This window comes from Lagenorhynchus albirostris, chromosome 10 (genome assembly GCF_949774975.1).
Source record: "Lagenorhynchus albirostris chromosome 10, mLagAlb1.1, whole genome shotgun sequence".
Lineage (NCBI taxonomy): Eukaryota > Metazoa > Chordata > Mammalia > Artiodactyla > Delphinidae > Lagenorhynchus > Lagenorhynchus albirostris.
Window position 1 is genome coordinate 74,920,495 of NC_083104.1, and position 19,538 is coordinate 74,940,032.

At 42.6% G+C, this 19,538-nt stretch overlaps 1 protein-coding gene across 3 annotated transcripts in view; it reads right to left on the minus strand.

The window, feature by feature from the left end:
- Positions 1–19,538, minus strand: part of PLA2G7 (phospholipase A2 group VII) — a 34,554-nt gene that overhangs the window by 4,820 nt on the left and 10,196 nt on the right. For 2 of the 3 annotated variants that reach the window (XM_060164212.1, XM_060164211.1), the window contains exons 2-9: positions 14,658–14,779; positions 14,070–14,214; positions 12,439–12,532; positions 9,957–10,025; positions 9,281–9,407; positions 8,324–8,437; positions 7,090–7,181; positions 5,752–5,922 (exon numbers count right to left, since the gene is read on the minus strand). In XM_060164212.1, the coding sequence (XP_060020195.1) occupies positions 5,752–5,922; positions 7,090–7,181; positions 8,324–8,437; positions 9,281–9,407; positions 9,957–10,025; positions 12,439–12,532; positions 14,070–14,214; positions 14,658–14,753 (908 nt within the window). In that variant the 5' untranslated portion in view covers positions 14,754–14,779. Of the gene's footprint in view, positions 1–5,751; positions 5,923–7,089; positions 7,182–8,323; positions 8,438–9,280; positions 9,408–9,956; positions 10,026–12,438; positions 12,533–14,069; positions 14,215–14,657; positions 14,780–19,255; positions 19,365–19,538 lie in introns of those variants that run through there. The other variant, XM_060164210.1, reaches the window with a different exon arrangement.

The window sequence follows — 19,538 nt, forward strand, 5'->3', positions numbered from 1 at the left end:
TTCCTCTTTGATTTCTTCAGTGATCTCTTGGTTATTAAGTAGTGTATTGTTTAGCCTCCATGTGTTTGTATTTTTTACAGATTTTTTCCTGTAATTGATATCCAGTCTCATAGTGTTGTTGTCGGAAAAGATACTTGATACAATTTAAATTTTCTTACATTTACCAAGGCTTGATTTGTGACCCAAGAAATGATCTATCCCGGAGAATGTTCCATGAGCACTTGAGAAGAAAGTGTATTCTGTTGTTTTTGGATGGAATGTCCTATGAATATCAATTAAGTCCATCTTGTTTAATGTGTCATTTAAAGCTTGTGTTTCCTTATTAATTTTCATTTTGGATGATCTGTCCATTGGTGAAACTGGGGTGTTAAAGTCCCCTACTATGATTGTGTTACTGTCAATTTCCCCTTTTTTGGCTCTTAGTATTCGCCTTATGTATTGAGGTGCTCCTATGTTGGGTCCATAAATATTTACAATTGTTTTATCTTCTTCTTGGATTGATCCCTTGATCATTATGTAGTGTCCTTCTTTGTCTTTTGTAATAGTCTTTGTTTTAAAGTCTATTTTGTCTGATGCGAGAATTGCTACTCCAGCTTTCTTTTGATTTCCATTTGTATGGAATATCTTTTTCCATCCCCTCACTTTCAGTCTGTATGTCTCCCTAGGTCTGAAGTGGGTCTCTTATAGACAGCATATATGTGGGTCTTGTTTTTGTATCCTTTCAGTAAGCTTGTGTCTTTTGGTTGGAGCATTTAATCCATTTACATTTAGAGTAATTATTGATACGTATGTTTCTGTTACCATTCCTACTCTTGTGTTTCCTGCCTAGAGAAGTTCCTGTAGCAGTTGTTGTAAAGCTCTTTTGGTGGTGCTAAATTCTCTTAGCTTTTGCTTGTCTGTAAAGGATTTAATTTCTCCATCAAATCTGAATGAGATCCTTGCTGGGTTGAGTAATCTTGGTTGTAGGTTTTTCCCCTTCATCACTTTAAATATGTCCTGCCACTCCCTTCTGGCTTGGAGAGTTTCTGCTGAAAGATCAGCTGTTAACCTTACGGGGATTCCCTTGTATGTTATTTGTTGTTTTTCCCTTGCTGCTTTTTAATATTTTTTCTTTGTATTTAATTTTTGATAGTTTGATTAATATGTGTCTTGGTGTGTTTCTTCTTGGATTTATCCTGTATGGGACTCTCTGTGCTTCCTGGACTTGATTAACTATTTCCTTTCCCATAATAGGGAAGTTTTAACTATAATCTCTTCAAATATTTTCTCAGTCCCTTTCTTTTTCTCTTCTTCTCCTGGGACCCCTATAATTCGAATGTTGGTGTGTTTAATGTTGTCCCAGAGGTCTCTGAGATTGTCCTCAATTCTTTTCATTTTATTTTCTTTATTCTGCTCTGCAGTAGTTATTTCCAGTATTTCATCTTCCACGTCACTTATCCATTTTTCTGCCTCAGTTATTCTGCTATTGATACCTTCTAGAGAATTTTTAATTTCATTTATTGTGTGGTTCATCACTGTTTGTTTGCTCTTTAGTTCTTCTAGGTCCTTGTTAAACGTTTCTTGTATTTTCTCCATTCTATTTCCAAGATTTTGGATCATCTTTACTATCATTATTCTGAATTCTTTTTCAGGTAGACTGCCTGTTCCCTTTTCATTTGTTAGGTCTGGTGGGTTTTTACCTTGCTCCTTCATCTGCTGTGTATTTCTCTGTCTTCTTATTTTGCTTAACTTACTGTGTTTGGGGTCTCCTTTTTGCAGTCTGCAGGTTCGTAGTTCCCATTGTTTTTGGTGTCTGTCCCCAGTGGCTAAGGTTGGTTCAGTGGGTTGTGTAGGCTTCCTAGTGGAGGGGACTAGTGCCTGTTTTCTGGTGGATGAGGATGGATCTTGTCTTTCTGGTGGGCAGGTCCACGTCTGGTGGTGTGTTTTGGGGTGTCTGTGGCCTTATTATGATTTTAGGCAGCCTCTGTGCTAATGGGTGGGGTTGTGTTCCTGCCTTGTTAGTTGTTTGGCATAGGGTGTCCAGCACTGTAGCTTGCTGGTCATTGAGTGGAGCTGGGTCTTGGTGTTGAGATTTAGATCTCTGGGAGATTTTCACTGTTTGTATTACATAGAGCTGGCAGGTCTCTGGTGGACCAATGTCCTGAACCTGGCTCTCCTACCTCAGAGGCACAGCCCTGACGCCTTGCTGGAGCACCAAGAGCCTGTCATCCACATGGCTCAGAATAAAAGTGAGGAAAAAAAAAGAAAGAAAGAAGAAGATAAAATAAAACAAAGTTATTAAAATAAAACAAAGTTATTAAAAAAGTATTTTTAAGTAATAAAAAAAAGAAAGAAGAGAGCAACCAAACCAAAAAACAAATCCACCAATGATAACAAGCGCTAAAAATTATACTAAACAAAACAAAACAAAACAGAAAAAACCAGACAGACAGAACCCTAGGACAAATGGTAAAAGCAAACTATACAGACAAAATCACACACAGAAGCATACACATACACACTCACAAAAAAAGAAAAAGGGAAAAATATATATATATATCGTTGCTCCCAAAGTCCACCTCCTCAATTTGGGATCATTCCTTGTCTATTCATGTATTCCACAGATACAGGGTACATCAAGTTGATTGTGGAGATTTAATCCGCTGCTCCTGAGGCTGCTGGGAGAGAGTTCCCTTTCTCTTCTTTGTTCGCACAGCTCCCGGGGTTCAGCTTTGGATTTGGCCCCGCCTCTGCGTGTAGGTCGCTGGAGGGCGTCTGTTCTTCGCTCATACAGGACGGGGTTAAAGGAACAGCTGATTCGAAGGCTCTGGCTCACTCAGGCCGGGGGGAGGGAGGGGCATGGAGTGCGGGGTGAGCCTGCGGCCACAGAGGCCAGTGTGATGTTGCACCAGCCTGAGGCACGCCGTGCATTCTTCCGGGGAAGTTGTCCCTGGATCCCGGGACCCTGGCAGGGGCGGGCTGCACAGGCTCCCCGGAAGGGGGGTGTGGAGAGTGACCTGTGCTCGCACACAGGCTTCTTGGTGGCGGCAGCAGCAGCCTTAGCGTCTCATGCCCATCTCTGGGGTCCGCGCTGTTAGTCGCGGCTCACGCCCATCTCTGGGGCTCATTTAGATGGCGCTCTGAATCCCCTCTCCTCCTGCACCCGGAAACAATGGTCTCTTGCCTCTTCAGCAGCTCCAAACTTTTTCCCGGACTCCCTCCCGCTAGCTGTGGCACACTAACCCCTTCAGGCTGTGTTCACGCTGCCAACCCCAGTCCTCTCCCTGGGATCTGACCTCCGAAGCCCAAGCCTCTCGGGCTGGTGAGTGCTGGTCGGCCCTGATCCTCTGTGCGGGAATCTCTCCGCTTTGCCCTCTGCACCCCTGTTGCTGTGCTCTCCTCTGCGGCTCCGAAGCTTCCCCCCCTCCAACCCCCATCTCCGGGGCTTCTAGTGTGTGGAAACCTTTCCTCCTTCACAGCTCCCTCCCACTGGTGCAGGTCCCGTCCCTATCCTTTTGTCTCTGTTTATTCTTTTTCCTTTTGCCCTACCCAGGTACGTGCAGAGGTTCTTGCCTTTTGGGAGGTCTGAGGTCTTCTGCCAGCGTTCAGTAGGTGTTCTGTAGGAGTTGTTCCACGTGTAGATGTATTTCTGATGTATCTGTGGGGAGGGAGGTGATCTCCGCGTCTTACTCCTCCACCGTCTTGAAGCTCCTCCCCAAAACGGCCATTTTTTACTGCACATTTTCTACTACCTCTGAGACACGTGACACTTGATTTTCTTGCATTTGTTTTTTCCCTTGACATCACATTTTCCCTCCTTTCCCGAACTACTCTGTTCTTCACTGGCTTTTCCCCTAAATCCTCAAGATTCTATTAGACCAATTCTTTTCGCACTTTGTGGTCTCATCTCCTCCATAGATTTCATTAATAATATACAGATTATATACTTTGCTAATTTGTGGCCAGACATCTTTACCCAAGGCTAAAACACACCTTTCCAGCCCCACCCAATGCCACTTTTCCTCTTCACTTTGCTGCTTATAAGCAAACCACCATTCTTTTAGGTATCTCTACGCAAAACCGAGGCCCAGACTCTGCTCACTCTTCCCCACATCCCAATCCAAACTTGAGAGTCAAAAGTATAAAGAAGGTAAATAGAGGCAGGGTCGCAGCACAGCTGAGAGCAGAACCCCGGATGCCACCAACAGTGGAGAGATGGCCTGAAGAGGAGGAGACAGTGGGGGAGAAAGGGAGGAAGCCATCTACAGGATGCGAGAAGCAGGAGAGTGGGGTTAGTGTACCCAAGGGAGGAGAAATGGGGGTAGTCAACAGGTGGGAGGGATGCAGAGAGAAAGGCTGAGGCTGCCAATAGGCGACTGAAACTTCTATGTCCTCAGTGGGGCCATTTTCAGCTCACTGGTGGCAGTTCAGGAAGACAGACTGCAGAATTCAGAGTAAATGGATGTAAGGACAGGGAATATTAAGTACAAGCTCTTCTTTCTAGCAGAGAAGGGAAGAAACAGAGAGAGTGATAGCCAATAAGGAAGGTTGGGTGTTCTGTAATATTTCTGCTTTAGAATTAAATAGACTTGCACATACCAATAAGCTAAGTTGACATCTTACCTTAAATATCTAGATCCTTCCTCACCATCTATCTAAAGTCTCTTGAGGGACTTCCCTGGTGGCGCAGTGGATAAGAATCCGCCTGCCAATGCAGGGGACACGGGTTCAATCCCTGGTCCGGGAAGATCCCACATGTTGCGGAGCAACTAAGCCCATGCGCCACAACTACTGAGCCTGCGCTCTAGGGCCCACGAGCCACAACTACTGAGCCCACGTGCCTAGAGCCTGTGCTCCACAACAAGAGAAACCACCACAATGAGAAGCCCGTGCACGCACCGCAACAAAGAGTAGCCCCCGCTCACCACGACTAGAGAAAGCCCGTGCGCAGCAACAAAGACCCAGCACAACTAAAAAAAATAAAAATTAAATTAAATCTTAATAATAATAATGTCTCTTGATCTTTCAAGACTCAATTCTACCCCAATTTCTTCTAAGCAGCCTTTTCTGACCACCTTAATTGGAAGAGTCCTCCATTCTCTGTCCTGGGGGTGTTTACTGCCTTTACTGTGTGTTTCCTTCTTGCCACCTCTTCTGTGCCCTTCTAAGTAAATCAGGTTTCAGATAGGAGAGGAAGGAGCTCAGTCTTTGCTTTGTAGCATCTCATCGTGAGTTCAAAACGCTATTGGGAGTTCTTTTTCACATCCACGATATAAGCATGTTGCTGACCCTTCAAGGGACTCTATTATAGCTTTTGAGAATTTATAAATTCATCTGCTTACCAAACAGATAAACACACTGCAGTTCTCAACAGATGATCTTACTTTTTTTCTAAAGAGTTCTTAGCCTAGCTTACTGATGGAATACTTCCCCCATCCCAGCCCTAAAAATGTATAGGTTTGCTCTTACATTTAGATAAAGGTAGCATGTATCATGCAAATTTTATTTATCAGCACGTGCTGTATAGTATATTAACATAGTTAATAGTATTTAACATTAATAGTATATTAACACTACTCAAAAATTTGCATTTTAAAAAGAGTAAGTCTAAATGCACTTGGAAACTGAGATTATCTAATATTCTCCCTTATTCCAAGTCTAAACAACAAATTGAATAATTCTAGAGTAGCAACCAAATGATATCGTTACTTGTTTATCCAAGTTTCAAGTTTCTGTTTCAGATGATGTAATAAGTCACTTACTGATACTTACCTGATTGTAATCATTTTTCTTTCTCTATCAGGTAAGTAGCATTTTTTCATTTTTATAATATTAGAAGGGTATTGGAATCGTTCCGAGTTGATAAAAAAGAGGGGCTGAGGAATTCTGGAATATACTTCATCAGCCACTGGAAACATCCATGCATCCAGGGCGATACCGCACCTGATCAAAGAAGTCTGGTTACACACTGGCCCAGATACAGGAATGTCTAATAATGCAAGGATTCAGAGACACACAGCACACCAGATCATTATGGGTTATCTCACTGAGCTGAAGAGGTATTATACTTCACTGTGGGAAAGGGATATGATTAGCTTTATAAGGTAGCAAACTTGTAATTATACAATCATTTTCTTTAGGAGGCATTTAAGAATTGCAACCTTTAGAAAGACATAATATTTAAAATTTTTTTATTCATTTTTTGTCATCTTTCAAGATAAATTTTAAAATATTATAAGTACTATAATTCTTCAAAATTGGGGGGTATCTGAAAAAATACAGTACATGCACTATTGCCCCTGTGTTTCTAGTCCTTCTGGACACTGTCGTGTACTCATTATACTTCTTTCAGAGTAACAGTTAGACCCATTCCTCACCTGGAAGAGTGTCTGGGTGTTGAAGAAAAGCCTATGGAGTATATCATTTGAAAATGAAATGTAATTAATGTTCTTTTTAAAAGTAAGTTATCCTATGTTTCTTAGCCTTTTGGACACTCTATTTTATGTGCTAAATGGAGGAAAGAAGAGAATCCCCTTACGTTGAAACAGATTTTAAGAAATGTGAGATGAAGTTTCACAGATGATCCTACCCTCTTTCTACATGGTTGGTTCTACATGGTCTCATCAATCTGGGATAAAATGGTTCAAGAAAGAAAATATTTCTTCAAGTTAGAAGACTGGGGCCCTGACTTCCACCCACATAACTATGTAATTTTAGCCCACACTTCATCTTAAGGATGAAAAAAGTTAATTAAAAAATGTCCTACCTATTGGGGAAGTCTAGAAAATAGTATAAGATGACAATATTTTTATTACAATTATTATGTCACAGATAATACGTATATATAAAGCTAAACTTCCAAATGAAAATCATAAGCGCTTGAGCAGATGAATAATAACGAGGAAAAATATGGAGAGATGCGAAGAGTTTTCAGTAGCTAGAGACGTAGTTGGTTTCTGTTGAGAAAAATTCATACGGAGGACTTTACAGAGGCAAAAGAACAAACTTGTGAATTCCGAAGGATCTCTTCCTCACTAAGAATTTGATAAATTCTATCTCACGTGTGTTATCACTCCCCCCGCTTCCAAACACTGAGACTCATTCTCTTACCTGAATCTCTGGTCTTCACTAAGACTCTGAATAACTGTGGCTGCACCGAAAGAATGTCCAATAACCGCTATTTTATCCCTGTCGATGGAGTCCTATGTGAAAAAGCATGATGTAAGTTCATCCGTATCTTGCAGGTTGTTCGGAGGATAGGCAGTGATTTTGTGAATTATAAACTTATCTTTTCACAGGCATGGTTGAGTACCTTGGTTTCTTAGAAAAGAAATATATATACACATACATACATTCACGAGCACCCACACACCCACATACACATATTTAAACATATACACATATATGTACATATACATACATGCTTACCTATATATACACAAAGACATGCACATAGTTGTTGAACATTTCTAAGAGTTCAGAGGTAAACTTCATGGCCTTCCTCTTCACCCACACTTCAAGCATCAACATCATTGCTGATTTCTCCCCCTCCCCCCTCCATGTTTATTAGTTTGTTCATTCCCTGAGTATCGATTGAGCACCTGCTCTGTGCCAGGCATTATAGTTCATTTTCCATGAGCTCCCAGTCTATTAGGGAAGGAGATACAGATACACGATGCAGATGCAGTAGGGTCGTACCATGGAGCACATATGATAGACAGCCAGACCAGTCCAGGGTGGGCAGTGAGGCCCAAGAAAGCTTCATGGCCGAGGTAATAGCCGACTTGAGTTGACGATTAAGCAGGACTGAGTCAGGAAGACGGGGTGTCAGACCAAGGGGACAACACGTCCAAAGGTATGGAGACAGGAGAGTGGCTAGCCGAGGGACACAAACGCTTCACTGTGTCTGGAGGACCTACCATCATCTTAGTGCCCTGTCCTTTCCTACACTCCACCCCCCTACACACACGTTTGAGTCTTCATTCACGCGGTCCACTCTGATATCCTTCCACCCCACCCCAATATTTTGTCTAAAACTTTTCACCAGCGTTTCAAGATCAAGCTCAAAAACATGCAGGAACTGCCCAAGAAATTACAATACTTCCACTGGTTGTATTAAGTTGAAACATATGAAATTTGCCATTTTTGTAGATCAACGCTGGGGTGGCAATTTCATATGTAGTTCAACCTGATGTGTTCCTCACTGTTGGAATATTTTGCAGGTACTTTTTTTTTGTAGCCCTTTATCATATTGTATCTTGTATTACAGCAGTAAGACAGACAAAAATGTGAGCAATAAAGAAGTCTAGGCCCGGGGGGAAATGGCTTTTTTTTTTAAGCTCACCTTCATCTGTTCCACGTCAAACTCTAAATCTAATACATTCTTCTCTGGTCTCCCGCGATCTATGTCCAGAATCAAATCGAGAGCTTGAGAACATTCCTTTGCTCGTTGCAGTACCTAATATGATGATTAGAAGAAGGAAATGGCAAAGTAAAAAGCTGTAACGCTTAAAGCTTGTGCAGAGGGGGCAGGTGGAAAAAATACGTGGTTGCTTATAAACCGGAAATGACTTTGAGATTAGTGATTAGAACACAGCCTAGCATGATGACCCAGGCACCAGCTTTACAGGTAGTTATGGCTTGGTCCAAATCCTGACTCTGTTGCTTACCCACTGTGTGACCTCAGATGATTTACTTAACCTCTCTGAACTTCCAGTTATTGTATAATAATGCCTCAGTGAAATGTGGGTGGGATTAAATGCAATAACATATATAAAAAGCACCCACTATAAAGCCTGGTACTGAGGTGGAAAGCAATGTGCTTTATTTCACTTGATCTTCCTCAAAGCCCCATGTGAAAGATACTGTTAATATTCATTATTTCATAACGGATCAAACATGGAAGCAAAGCAAAAAGAATAAGTAACTTGTTCAAGATCACTCCACTGCGAGGTGATGGTGCCAGGATTCAAACATAGAAAGTTGCATTCTAAGGCCTGGACTCTTAATGCTATTCTATACCACCTCTGTGAAAAGTAGTCTTTACTTCTAATGCAAAAGGATTCTGAATATTCACTGTCATCTCCTAGGATTTTTATGTTGGTCTTTGTTTTTACTATGATCCAGATATTTCATTAAGGGCATTTGATTACTCAGAGAATCCTCTGACAGATCTTTTGGGGATGGGAAGTAAGGAGATCTAGGAGCACGGTCTGCCATATGTAAAATTAAACGAACAAATGTCATCATTTTGCCTATGCTTTTTGGTCACCATGCCACCTCTCTTCTTCTTGCAACATACCTGCTCGTTTCGTAGAGGAAACTCCTCCTCCCCTCGTTTTAGGGTTCTAAGATAAAGCCAAGTCTGGTTTCCTATTTCTGCAGCAGACTGGTCCTTGAAATAGTAAGTCGCAGATGCAGAGCCATCTCTACAATACAAACAGAATCAATTACTTACGCTTGCTCTTTCTCTCCTTCATCTCACCTGTGTTCCTCATCCCCAGCCGTGACTCTTTCTGACTCCCTTTCTTGCACTCTACCTTTTTTTAAAATCAAAGAAGCCCCCACGGGAGTTCTAAGAAAAAGACATTGTTGCCTGTTAACAACCCATTCCATCTTCACAATTCTGGGAGGCTGCGGTGTTGAAAACTCTCTCCTGGAATCAAATCCCAGTGCTGTCACTTGCTAGCTGTGTGGTTTGGGGCAAATTACTTACCCTTCCTCAGCTTCATTCTCTGCCTCCTTGAAACAGTGGTAATGATAACCGTCTTAAAGCATTGTTATGAAGATTAAATGAGATGGTCTGTGAACACGGCACTCAATAAACATTCTAGAAATGTTAGCTATTTTTTTATATACTTGACAATCTAACTCAGTCTCCTTTTTTGTTCATCATGTAACCATAGTTGACAATTCTGTCAGCACTTTTCATAAACCTGTATGAAAGGTAGAGCTCAGCCACATATCAGGTGACGTACCTGTGTTCTATGGCAGCAACTATAAACCCGTGAGATGCCAGGTCAATACCAATAGCAGAATAAATTGTCCTTCAAAACAAAAAGAGGGAAGCGTTCAACTACCAGTCATGATTACAAGGGGTCCACAAATAAACGTAGGAATATGGAGGTAATTATGCCCCTGTAGTAGTGCCCTGGGGTAAAGCAGAGAGCTGTGGTGCTCAAAGGGGGCTGATTTTACCGCTCAGGGGATATTTGACAATGTCTGGAGGGGTTTTCATTATCATGAGTAGGGGGAGGGTGTTACTGGCATCTAGTGGATAGAGGGATGCTGCTAAAACCATCCTATGATGCACAAGACTACATTCCACAAGAAATTATCCAGTCCAAAGCATCAGTGGTACCAAGGCTGAGAAACACTGGTGCAGTGATTATAAATATTGCCTTTGAGAATTTGTGTTTTTTTTTAACTTTTTATTGTATATTGGAGTATAGTTGATTAACAATGTTGTGAGAGTTTCAGGTGTACAGCAAGGTGGTTCAGTTATACATATTCATGTATCTATTCTTTTTCAAATACTTTTCCTGTTTAGGCTGTTACATAATATTGAGCAGAGTTCCCTGTGCTATACAGTAGATCCTTGTTGGTTATCCGTTTTAAACAGAGCAGTGTGTACGTGTCAATCCCAAACTGAGAGTTCTGGGTTTTAATCTTGCGTCTGCCACTTACCAGCTATATGACTTTAGGTAATTACATTACTGCATTTCTGTCCTCATCTGTAGAATGGGGACAGATAATAAAGCCTTTGCTTTAGAATAGTGATAAGGTTTTGATAAGATAATACATAGTGCAGGAAGGCGGTACAATGCGATGCTTAAGAGAACAGGACCTACACTCTGACCACTGCAGGTGATTGTATCCTGGTTCCCTCACTTATTAGCTCTCTACCTTGGATAAGTCACTTATCTTTTCTCTGCCTTAGTGCTATCTGTAGAAGGGTGATGTTATAAGATTATGGTACCTGGTCGGGTTACTGTAAGGATTAAGTAAGTTACACAGTTTCAGTGCTTATAACCGTGTCTGCAACAGGGGAAATACCGAACACACGTTAGCTGTTATGTAAATGACTGGACAGGGTGAGATGCTTAAAGGATCATGTGCTAATTAGCAACTACATTCAGAATCCCTTCCACATCTTTTCTCTGCACAATCTTTTCTCCTATCATGTATTCAATAGGAAATGGCCATAAGGAACAAAAAGGAGGTAGGCACCATGTCTTGTACTCCTGACAATGCAGGACCAACTCAGGAAGGGAAAATCATCTAGTACAGGGATCAGCAAAACCTTTTCGGTAAAAAGCCAGAGAGTAATTGCTTCCAGCTCTGTGGGCCACACACTATGTGTCACAACTACTCAGCTCTGCTGTTATAGCACAAAAGTGGCAGAGACAATGGGGAAAATGAATGAGTGTGGCTGAGTTGCAATAAAACCTTATTTACAGAAGCAGGCAGCAGACTGGAGCTGGCCCTCAGATTCTGAGATGACAACCACTGGTCTAGAAGGAATCAAATAACTAGCTGGACTACGATAACTTCTTATTGCAGATGCTACACAATTTCTTACCAGCTAAAAGCCACTCTTCTAAAAGTCTTATAATCCTCTGAGGGGGGAGACGGGGAGGCAGTTGAGAAGATGTAGGAAGAAAGTGGAGGGCGTGTGGTGGCCATGAAAATGTGCCACTCGTCATGGCACAGTTGACTAAAGACCCCTCGCAGATCCTACCCCTGTGGATCCGAGTGAAAGCTAGGCTTCCTGTGGGTCGGTCCCAGCGACTGGACATGGTGTGGGTTTAACGCAGGTCCTTTCCTGTGAGGTGCAGAGCTCCTCTGAGGAGCAGTTCTTTTTTTTTTTTTTTTTTTTTTAGCCTTCCACTGCGCCACCAGGGAAGCCCTGAGGAGCAGTTCTTGGTCAAGCACTCCCTCCATCGGCCTGGCCCAATCTTTCTTAGAATTGTGCTGCGGCCTCGAGATGCTCCGTATCCAGTCCTTCTGTCTCCCCTCTCCTTCCCAGGTGTCCAGCCTGCATCATGAAAGCTCTCCCCATCTTTTCTGCTTCTGCTCTTTCCCTTCTCTCCTCCATGGGCATTTTGTAATACATGTCTTTCACCGCTAATCTAGTCATGGTGGCTGTTTCTCGGAGGACCTGAACTAATACGATGAATGATTTTGAGAGTGTAAATACTATAATATAGAAAGACAACAACCCAAAATGCGACAGCCTGTCTTCCTCTGTTGTGAAGCTGGGTCTCCATGGGCTGGAGGCAGGAAAAAACAGGGCTATAGGGCCGATCAACAGATCCCAGCTAATTCCTGAGGAACGCCAAGTCCTCCAGGACAGGGGACAGCCTGACACTCCATAATCTGCTGTCCCTCTTCTGGGGGAAAACTGCATTCAGTCATTTGTCCCTAGAAGCTAAAGTCGTTCAACCTCTGAGACTTTACCTGAATGCTCCAAGACCATGAGAAAAAATAATGAGTGGGTATTTCTCCCCAGTCCTCAGAGGGGAATTCCAGGCTGCAGGAGTTGTCATTGAACCTAGACAGCAGTGGGAGACTGTAATTAGTGTTTTTTCTGACTTGAGTGTTGCTATTTAATTTAACATATCTCCTTAGTATAAAATTCTGACCCATGGAATTCATGTTTTTATGCATTAATAGTAAATTCATTAAAAAAGTCTCCTACTAGATACCACCAACCGAGGGCCTGAACTATGTGTTTTTCCTAGGACCGTAGCCAGCTCTGAACTTGAGGTGAGACATTTTCCTACTTAGAGGTGTATTCGGGAAGCCCGTTCCTTATGATGAATCCCAGGTTTGGGCAAAACTTCAGAGGGAATGTTCTGAAACTAAACTACCAGTAAACCTCAGGAATATTACACTGAGATCCAGAATCTTCAGATCGGAGAATCATCTCATTCTAACTTGATCAAAATCAAGAGGAAGGTGGAGAGATCTTCGACTGCACGCTTAGATGTAGCTTTGGAGGAAGCTCTGCCACTTATTAGCTACTGACCTTGGGCAAGTCAAGAGAACTCTCTGAGCCTCAGACTCCTATAAAATGAGGGAAATGATGTCTATCTCAGGGGGGTTTTGTCAGAGTCATATTTAAGTAGGAAAATGTAAAGCACATCTATCCAGTCACATAGTAAAGGGCTCAAAAAAATGGAAGAGGTTGTCTCTTCTTCCTTCACTTCTCGCTTGTTATTGTCAACATTATCATCAATTATTTGTGTTTCACTTTCTCATCAACACGATGGAGATGTGGTCATGAAGACTACATGTGACGATTGCTATGGAAGTGACTTATAAGTTATTCAGCATCGTAAAGATGCGTAGTGATAATATTTTCATCATTTCTCTTATAAATTGATTCTTAAGAAAACTCCAACGAGATGTTTAAAATGAAGGCCAAAAGTTGTAGGTATTTCTGAGGGGGAAATTTGAAGACATGGTTAACATCAACCCAACAGTAGTGTCTGGTCAAACAGATAAGGAAGGACAACTCAATATTAGCGAAATACAGACATATTAAGTGGTGAATGCACATCGGATTGTCTTAGTGAGAGAGGCTGGCCGCTTGGGGGTCGGTGATGGGAATGAGAGTAGTTTCCTCATTTATGACATGTAAGAAGTTAGCTTTCACTCCTTTGTTTAGGATCTGGAGAGTTATGGAGGCTTCTGTTTTCTTTCTCCCTTTGCCCAACTGTAGAAAGCACTTTAGCGCAGAGCATAGAAGGTAGTAGTCACATCAGCCCAGCTGCTGGTCTCACCACATGACTGCCTCCAAGAATATGTAAGAAGCAAAAATCAGGCCAGCCATAGAGAGATGTTAGAGCCAGCCTGAAAGTCTGATACCTTCACTCCCTCCACGCACCCTATCGTATTCAGAATAGACAAAACGAGAACCCTTGATTCTCTGATAGTTACCTGGCCTTTTAAGAAATACTTTGTCATCTTAGGAGATGTCTGGACTGGAGACAATCTACTTGGGTCTTTCACTGCCTGAAACTCCTGCTATTTTCAAGCTTTTCTTATATTCTAGAGCCTAAAAGCAGAAGCAACACAAATCTTACCAAAGAATAAGCTCAAAATTTTGCCCATAAGCCAGTGTGTTCCAAGAAATTTACTAAGACCAAAAAAATACTCTTTGTTTGGGATCCAAAGGGTGTCACAGTGACCATGATCTTGGGATGGATAATACAAACGCAAGAAGGTACCCTGTAGAGGAAAGAAGTTAATGTACTTTTAGTCAAGTTGCTTCTTAAACATGTTCTAACAGCTATTTTGCATATTTAATTAGCGGGGACCCAAATACTTCTATTGCGCAAGAGGTCCAGAGAGCTTTTTAAGTTGCCGTAGTGACTGAATGCAGTCAAAAGGAAGAGAAATAGAACAACAGTATGCTTGTTGAGTGAAAAGAAAGTATGAGCAGCCTGGTTTCAGCCATCAAAGAAGGGGGAAGAAAGAGTTTATAGTTAATCCGATGAGAGCAACGAATTGGGGAATGAATTAAACTGCCAAAGGCTTCCCAGGAGACCATACAAATGGCAAAATAAGTCTTTCTCAGTTGAGGGCAAGGTCAGGTTTCAAAACCTTCTCATGGGCCATAGCCACAGTCAATATTAGAATATAAGGATAAGTGGTATTAGTCAAATCACTACCTTATTCGTGTAATCAAACATCAAGTCTGTACAACCGACGGAATAAGATCCATTTCCTCTGGGGATTTTAGTTTGGCCAAACATTGCAGCAGCCATCAGAGCTTGTAGTTTTTTGAACCACGCTGGAAAACAGGTCAATATTATTTCACTTGTCAGCCGTTACACCCCAGACTTTATTACACAAAGAAACTCCAAGAGAATCAAGGGACTACCCATAGTTTCCTGCCTCCATTTCTTTACTAATTAGTAAAATACACAAATAATTATTGAGCGCCAACTGTATGCAAAGCACTGTGTGGGGAAAAAGATGGCGGTCGACATAGCCCTTTTCCTAAGATGTTGAGGATCAGCTCCCAATCCTTCCAGCTTTGCCCTTACCTTCTACTCCTATCCAGAGCATATTAGAGACCACTTCCCAAATCTGCTTTTCCTAAACATGAACTCTATCCACCTTTCAGATTTGGGCTCACGACTTCCCACTGGAAGCCTTCCTATTGGAACAGCAAAGCCTATGGTCCAGAATGAAACTAAATGACCATCTCCCAACTCCCCCTCTTCATCTTCCAAACACACAGCATGCAACTCCAGAATTCCCTAGCTTGGGGACCCCAAGCCAGAAACCTGGGAATCATGCTACTCTCCTAACCCTTTCTCCTCTATCCCCTACATCCAACCAAGTTCCAATCTCTAACATTTGTTTTTAGCTTAGGATTCTCTCTCCAATGTAGCCTTGCCCCATTAGCTCAACTCTCTCAGTTACACCTTAACTGTTCTTGACCGGACAGTCGCCATCTCTCCCAAGTGTCCTCTTCACCTTGGATCCTGACTCCTTCAACTGCATCTTTCACACAACTCCTGGAGTGATTTAAAGCATGAATCTCACCAGGCAACTCTTCAAATCCTTCAATGCTTTCCTATCATCACCAGGTATTTTTTCTTGAAGGGGGAATGCACTGGAATCTTTCTGGAAGGCAGTTTGTAGGTTATATTTAAATCTACACATGGCTTCCAGTGTGGGGTGGCTTATCTTTCCAGTGTTTGGGGGTTGAAGCTCGTAGAGGTTCACAGGTACACAAGTTAAATCCCAAGTTCCCGGGCACTGTAAGAAAGACCCTCCATGATCTGGAGGTCCACTGGCTCCTCCTCTTCTGCTGCTTTTTCCTTTGTTATCTCCCTCCCTGTGCTCCAGCACTGCTGAGTGACGCACGGGGCTGTTCCATGCGTCTACACCTTAGTAAATGCTGTTCCCTGCGCTTGAAATCCCCATGGCAAACTCCTCTTCGACCTTTAATATCTTGATCTTCTCTGAAGCCTGCCCTGACCACCACCCCAGACTTAATCGTTTCATCCTCAGTATCAAATCAATTCCCTGTATATATTTTTCTCTTTCTTCCTATCATATTAGAGTAAAATCATGTGTCTGCACACTCTGTCTCCCAAGGCTATTTTGTAAGAGCTGCATCCATATCTTTGTATCCTCACATCTTTAACACAATGTCTAGCACATAAGCGGTGCTCAAAAAATATCTGTGAAAATGAGTTAAACTAAGCTTTTCACTGTCACTGGGTCTCTTTTGTTTCTGCTAAATGCTTGACGGCATATATATATATATTTTTTTTTAAATAATTAATTTTTGGCTGCATTGTGTCTTTGTTGCTGCACGTGGGCTTTCTCTAGTTGCGGCGAGCAGGGGCTACTCTTTGTTACGGTGCGCGGGCTTCTCATTGCAGTGGCTTCTCTTATTGCGGAGCATGGGCTTTAGGTGCACAGGCTTCCGCAGTTGTGGCATATGGGTTCAGTAGTTGTGGCACACAGGCTTAGTTGCTCCGCAGCATGTGGGATCTTCCCGGACCAGGGCTCGAACCCGTGTCCCCTGCATTGGCAAGTGGACTCTTAACCACTGCGCCACCAGGGAAGGCCCATGGCCTCTATTCTTTTACCCACCCACTCTTGAAACATTTTCTCTCTCTGGTGCCAAAACCCTTTAACACACCTGCAGTTTCACCTGTTCCCCTTTCTAACCCCCAATCAAGTCCTCATGTAATTTCAGGATGGTGAGTCCATATATCAGTGTATCTGGATTCAGTTTTCTAGATTCAGCTTGCCTGCTCCTTTCCTTCTGTTGGACTGTGAGAGGTGTATTCCAGGACATCTGACCCCTGAAAAGGTCTCAGGAAACTTCGAGCTGACCCAGGTTTGAGTGTAGGCCTCCAGGGCCCTGTGGCTGGTGAGTGCCAGGGAGGTTGCAGAAAAGGTTCACCAAACAACAAGGTCCTACTGTACAGCACAGGGAGCTGTATTCAATATCCTGTGATAAACCATTATGGAAAAGGACATGAAAAAGAATATATATGTATAACTGAGTCACTTTGCTGTACAGCAGAAATTAAACACAACATTGTAAATAAACTATACTTCCATAAAATAAACAAGAAAGAAAGAAAGAAAGAAAGAAAAAGAAAGAAAGGAAAGAAAAAAGAAAGAAAGAAGGAAAGAAAGAAAAGAAAAAAAGAAAGGAAGAAAGGAAGGAAGGAAGGAAGGAAGAAAGAAAGAAAGAAAGAAAGAAAGAAAGAAAGAGGAAGGAAGGAAGGGAGGGAGGGAGGGAGGGAGGGAGGGAGGGAGGGAGGAAGGAAGGAAGGAAGGAAAGAAAAGAAAAGAAAGAAAGAAAAGGTTCACCAGCCCGCAGCTAATCTGGTCATGGTCCTAGATTTCCCATTCTCTAACCAACTATCAGCACTCATCACGAAGGAAGAGGCAGGGAAGAGACTTGCCAGGTTGAATGGCCACTCTGTAGATGATATAGTTTTGTGGTTCAGAACTTACAAATGTCACTTCCTATTTTTCTTCAACTCTATTTTAATAGGAGCATTAGAACCTATGGTATGCTGTTAATCTTATTATACATTTTTGGTGATGTTCATTTATCAAATAGTCCTGATGTTCATTCCTGGGGTTGGAGATGGAATGTACACGTGCTAGGAAAATGACACTCTCTTATATGGCTTTATGTCCTCCATTAGCGAATGGGATATCTCTAGCCATGTTTACAAACTTTTTGGCTGCATGATCATATTTTCTATGTATTCATTTATTAAGAATGATACAAATAATCATCTATTATTTTCATCTTTTATTGAATAAACTATTTCTAACAATTTTAAATTTATTTATGCATAATTTTAAAAATATTTATGCATTCATTTTTGAGTAGTTCAAATGAATGGGGCATTGGGCTCCAGGCTGGGATGACAAAGATGAATCAAGCGTGTCCTCAAGTTTCTGACTGTCCAGTAACAGCTTTCCAGTGATTTTCAGATGTGAGGGAATAGAGAACATGTTTTGAAATTCCCACTCTGTGCCAATAAAAAGCACATGAGGCAAATGTCTCCTAGGTAAGAATTTGCTCGTCATGTAAGATGTTACCTGTTTTCAACATACAGATAAGTGAATGGGAGAATTAATTTAACCTCCTTGAGCTTGACTACAAGCCCTCTGTCTTAGTCACCAGTGTATTACGCACACCTCAGTTCTCTGATAAGTATTGTTGCATGAATCGACCTGTGAGATATGATGCCATTTCCTATGCAAACATAGATAGAAGATCTGGTCCCTTTTCTGCTGTTGCAATCATTTCCCCAACTATGAAGCAGGGCCAGATTTGTAAGGCACTGGTTATGAAAGATCTTTGGTAAATGTCACAGTAAGGAGTCACCCGTCAAGACCGCACAACTAGATCCAGGGCTGCCCTATCTCCCCAGGTGCGTGCGTCTGTGGTACAGACAGTATGGCACCTTGCAGAGGCCGCTGATGCTGCTCACCTGAGGAGACTAGATAGAGAAGTTCACGCATCCCAACCCTCTGGGATTAGCAGGAATTCACAAAGCTCCAGAAGGAATCGCTTTTCAATCAAGGTTATTCTAGGTACAGGAGATGTCCCTGTCTAGAGATGGCTGTCCCATTCTGGCCGCCACTCCTGGGCTTGACTAAGCCTCCCCCTCTTCTCCTTCCCTCCACCCTGCAAAGTAAGAAAGAGCAAGGGATGCACATCCATGCTCATCTGGAGCTCCGAGTGCCTACTGGTCCCTGCTCCTGTCTGTCATTAGATAGAAAAGATTGTCCCCCTCTGGATCCCAAACTCTAAATCGCCATCTTCTCACACACTCCACCATCAACCAGGACTTCACCTGTTGATCAAGACTCCTGCCTCTCCTTCACCTTCGTGGGGGCAGGTTTGGGGTTGCCTCTGAAGGCACTTCAGGGGAAGTGTGTTACTGCACGGAGAGGGCGTGAGTCAGGGCAATGAGGTATAGAAGGGGCGGTGTGGACCTTCTCTACGGTGACTGCGCGCTGAGGTTCCAGCTTGTCTGAAAAGGCCTCATCCTAGGCTGTCCTGCAGTCCTGATGTTGAAGAAGAAGGCACTCCTCTAGTTTCGTTAAGAAGAGGAAAGAGTGAGGCCCTCCCCCCTCCCCCGGGAGAACTGAGGATCTCATCTTCATCAGAATCTTCTTAGAAGTCCACACGTGCAACTTCCCTGGGACCACTTCGAGTCTGGCAACAGGTCAGTGGCTCAAGCCCTTGAACAAATATACCTCTTACCTGATGATTCAATATAGGCAACAGGATTTAGGTCTTGCCAGTAAAAGGGATGAACCAGCGTGAGGCAGGTGCAGAGGCAGAAAAGCACGTGCAGTTTGGGTGGCAACATCTTGGAAGCTGAGCAGCCGTTTCAGCTTAACCTTCTTCAACGCAGATGATTAAAAGGAAAAAAAAGACATGCAACAACGAGGACTTAAATAGGCTAACCTATCAGTGAGATTAAAGGACTAGTAACATGATTCCGTGTGTTATAAAGGGAGAAGACATTTGGGAAAAAAACAGC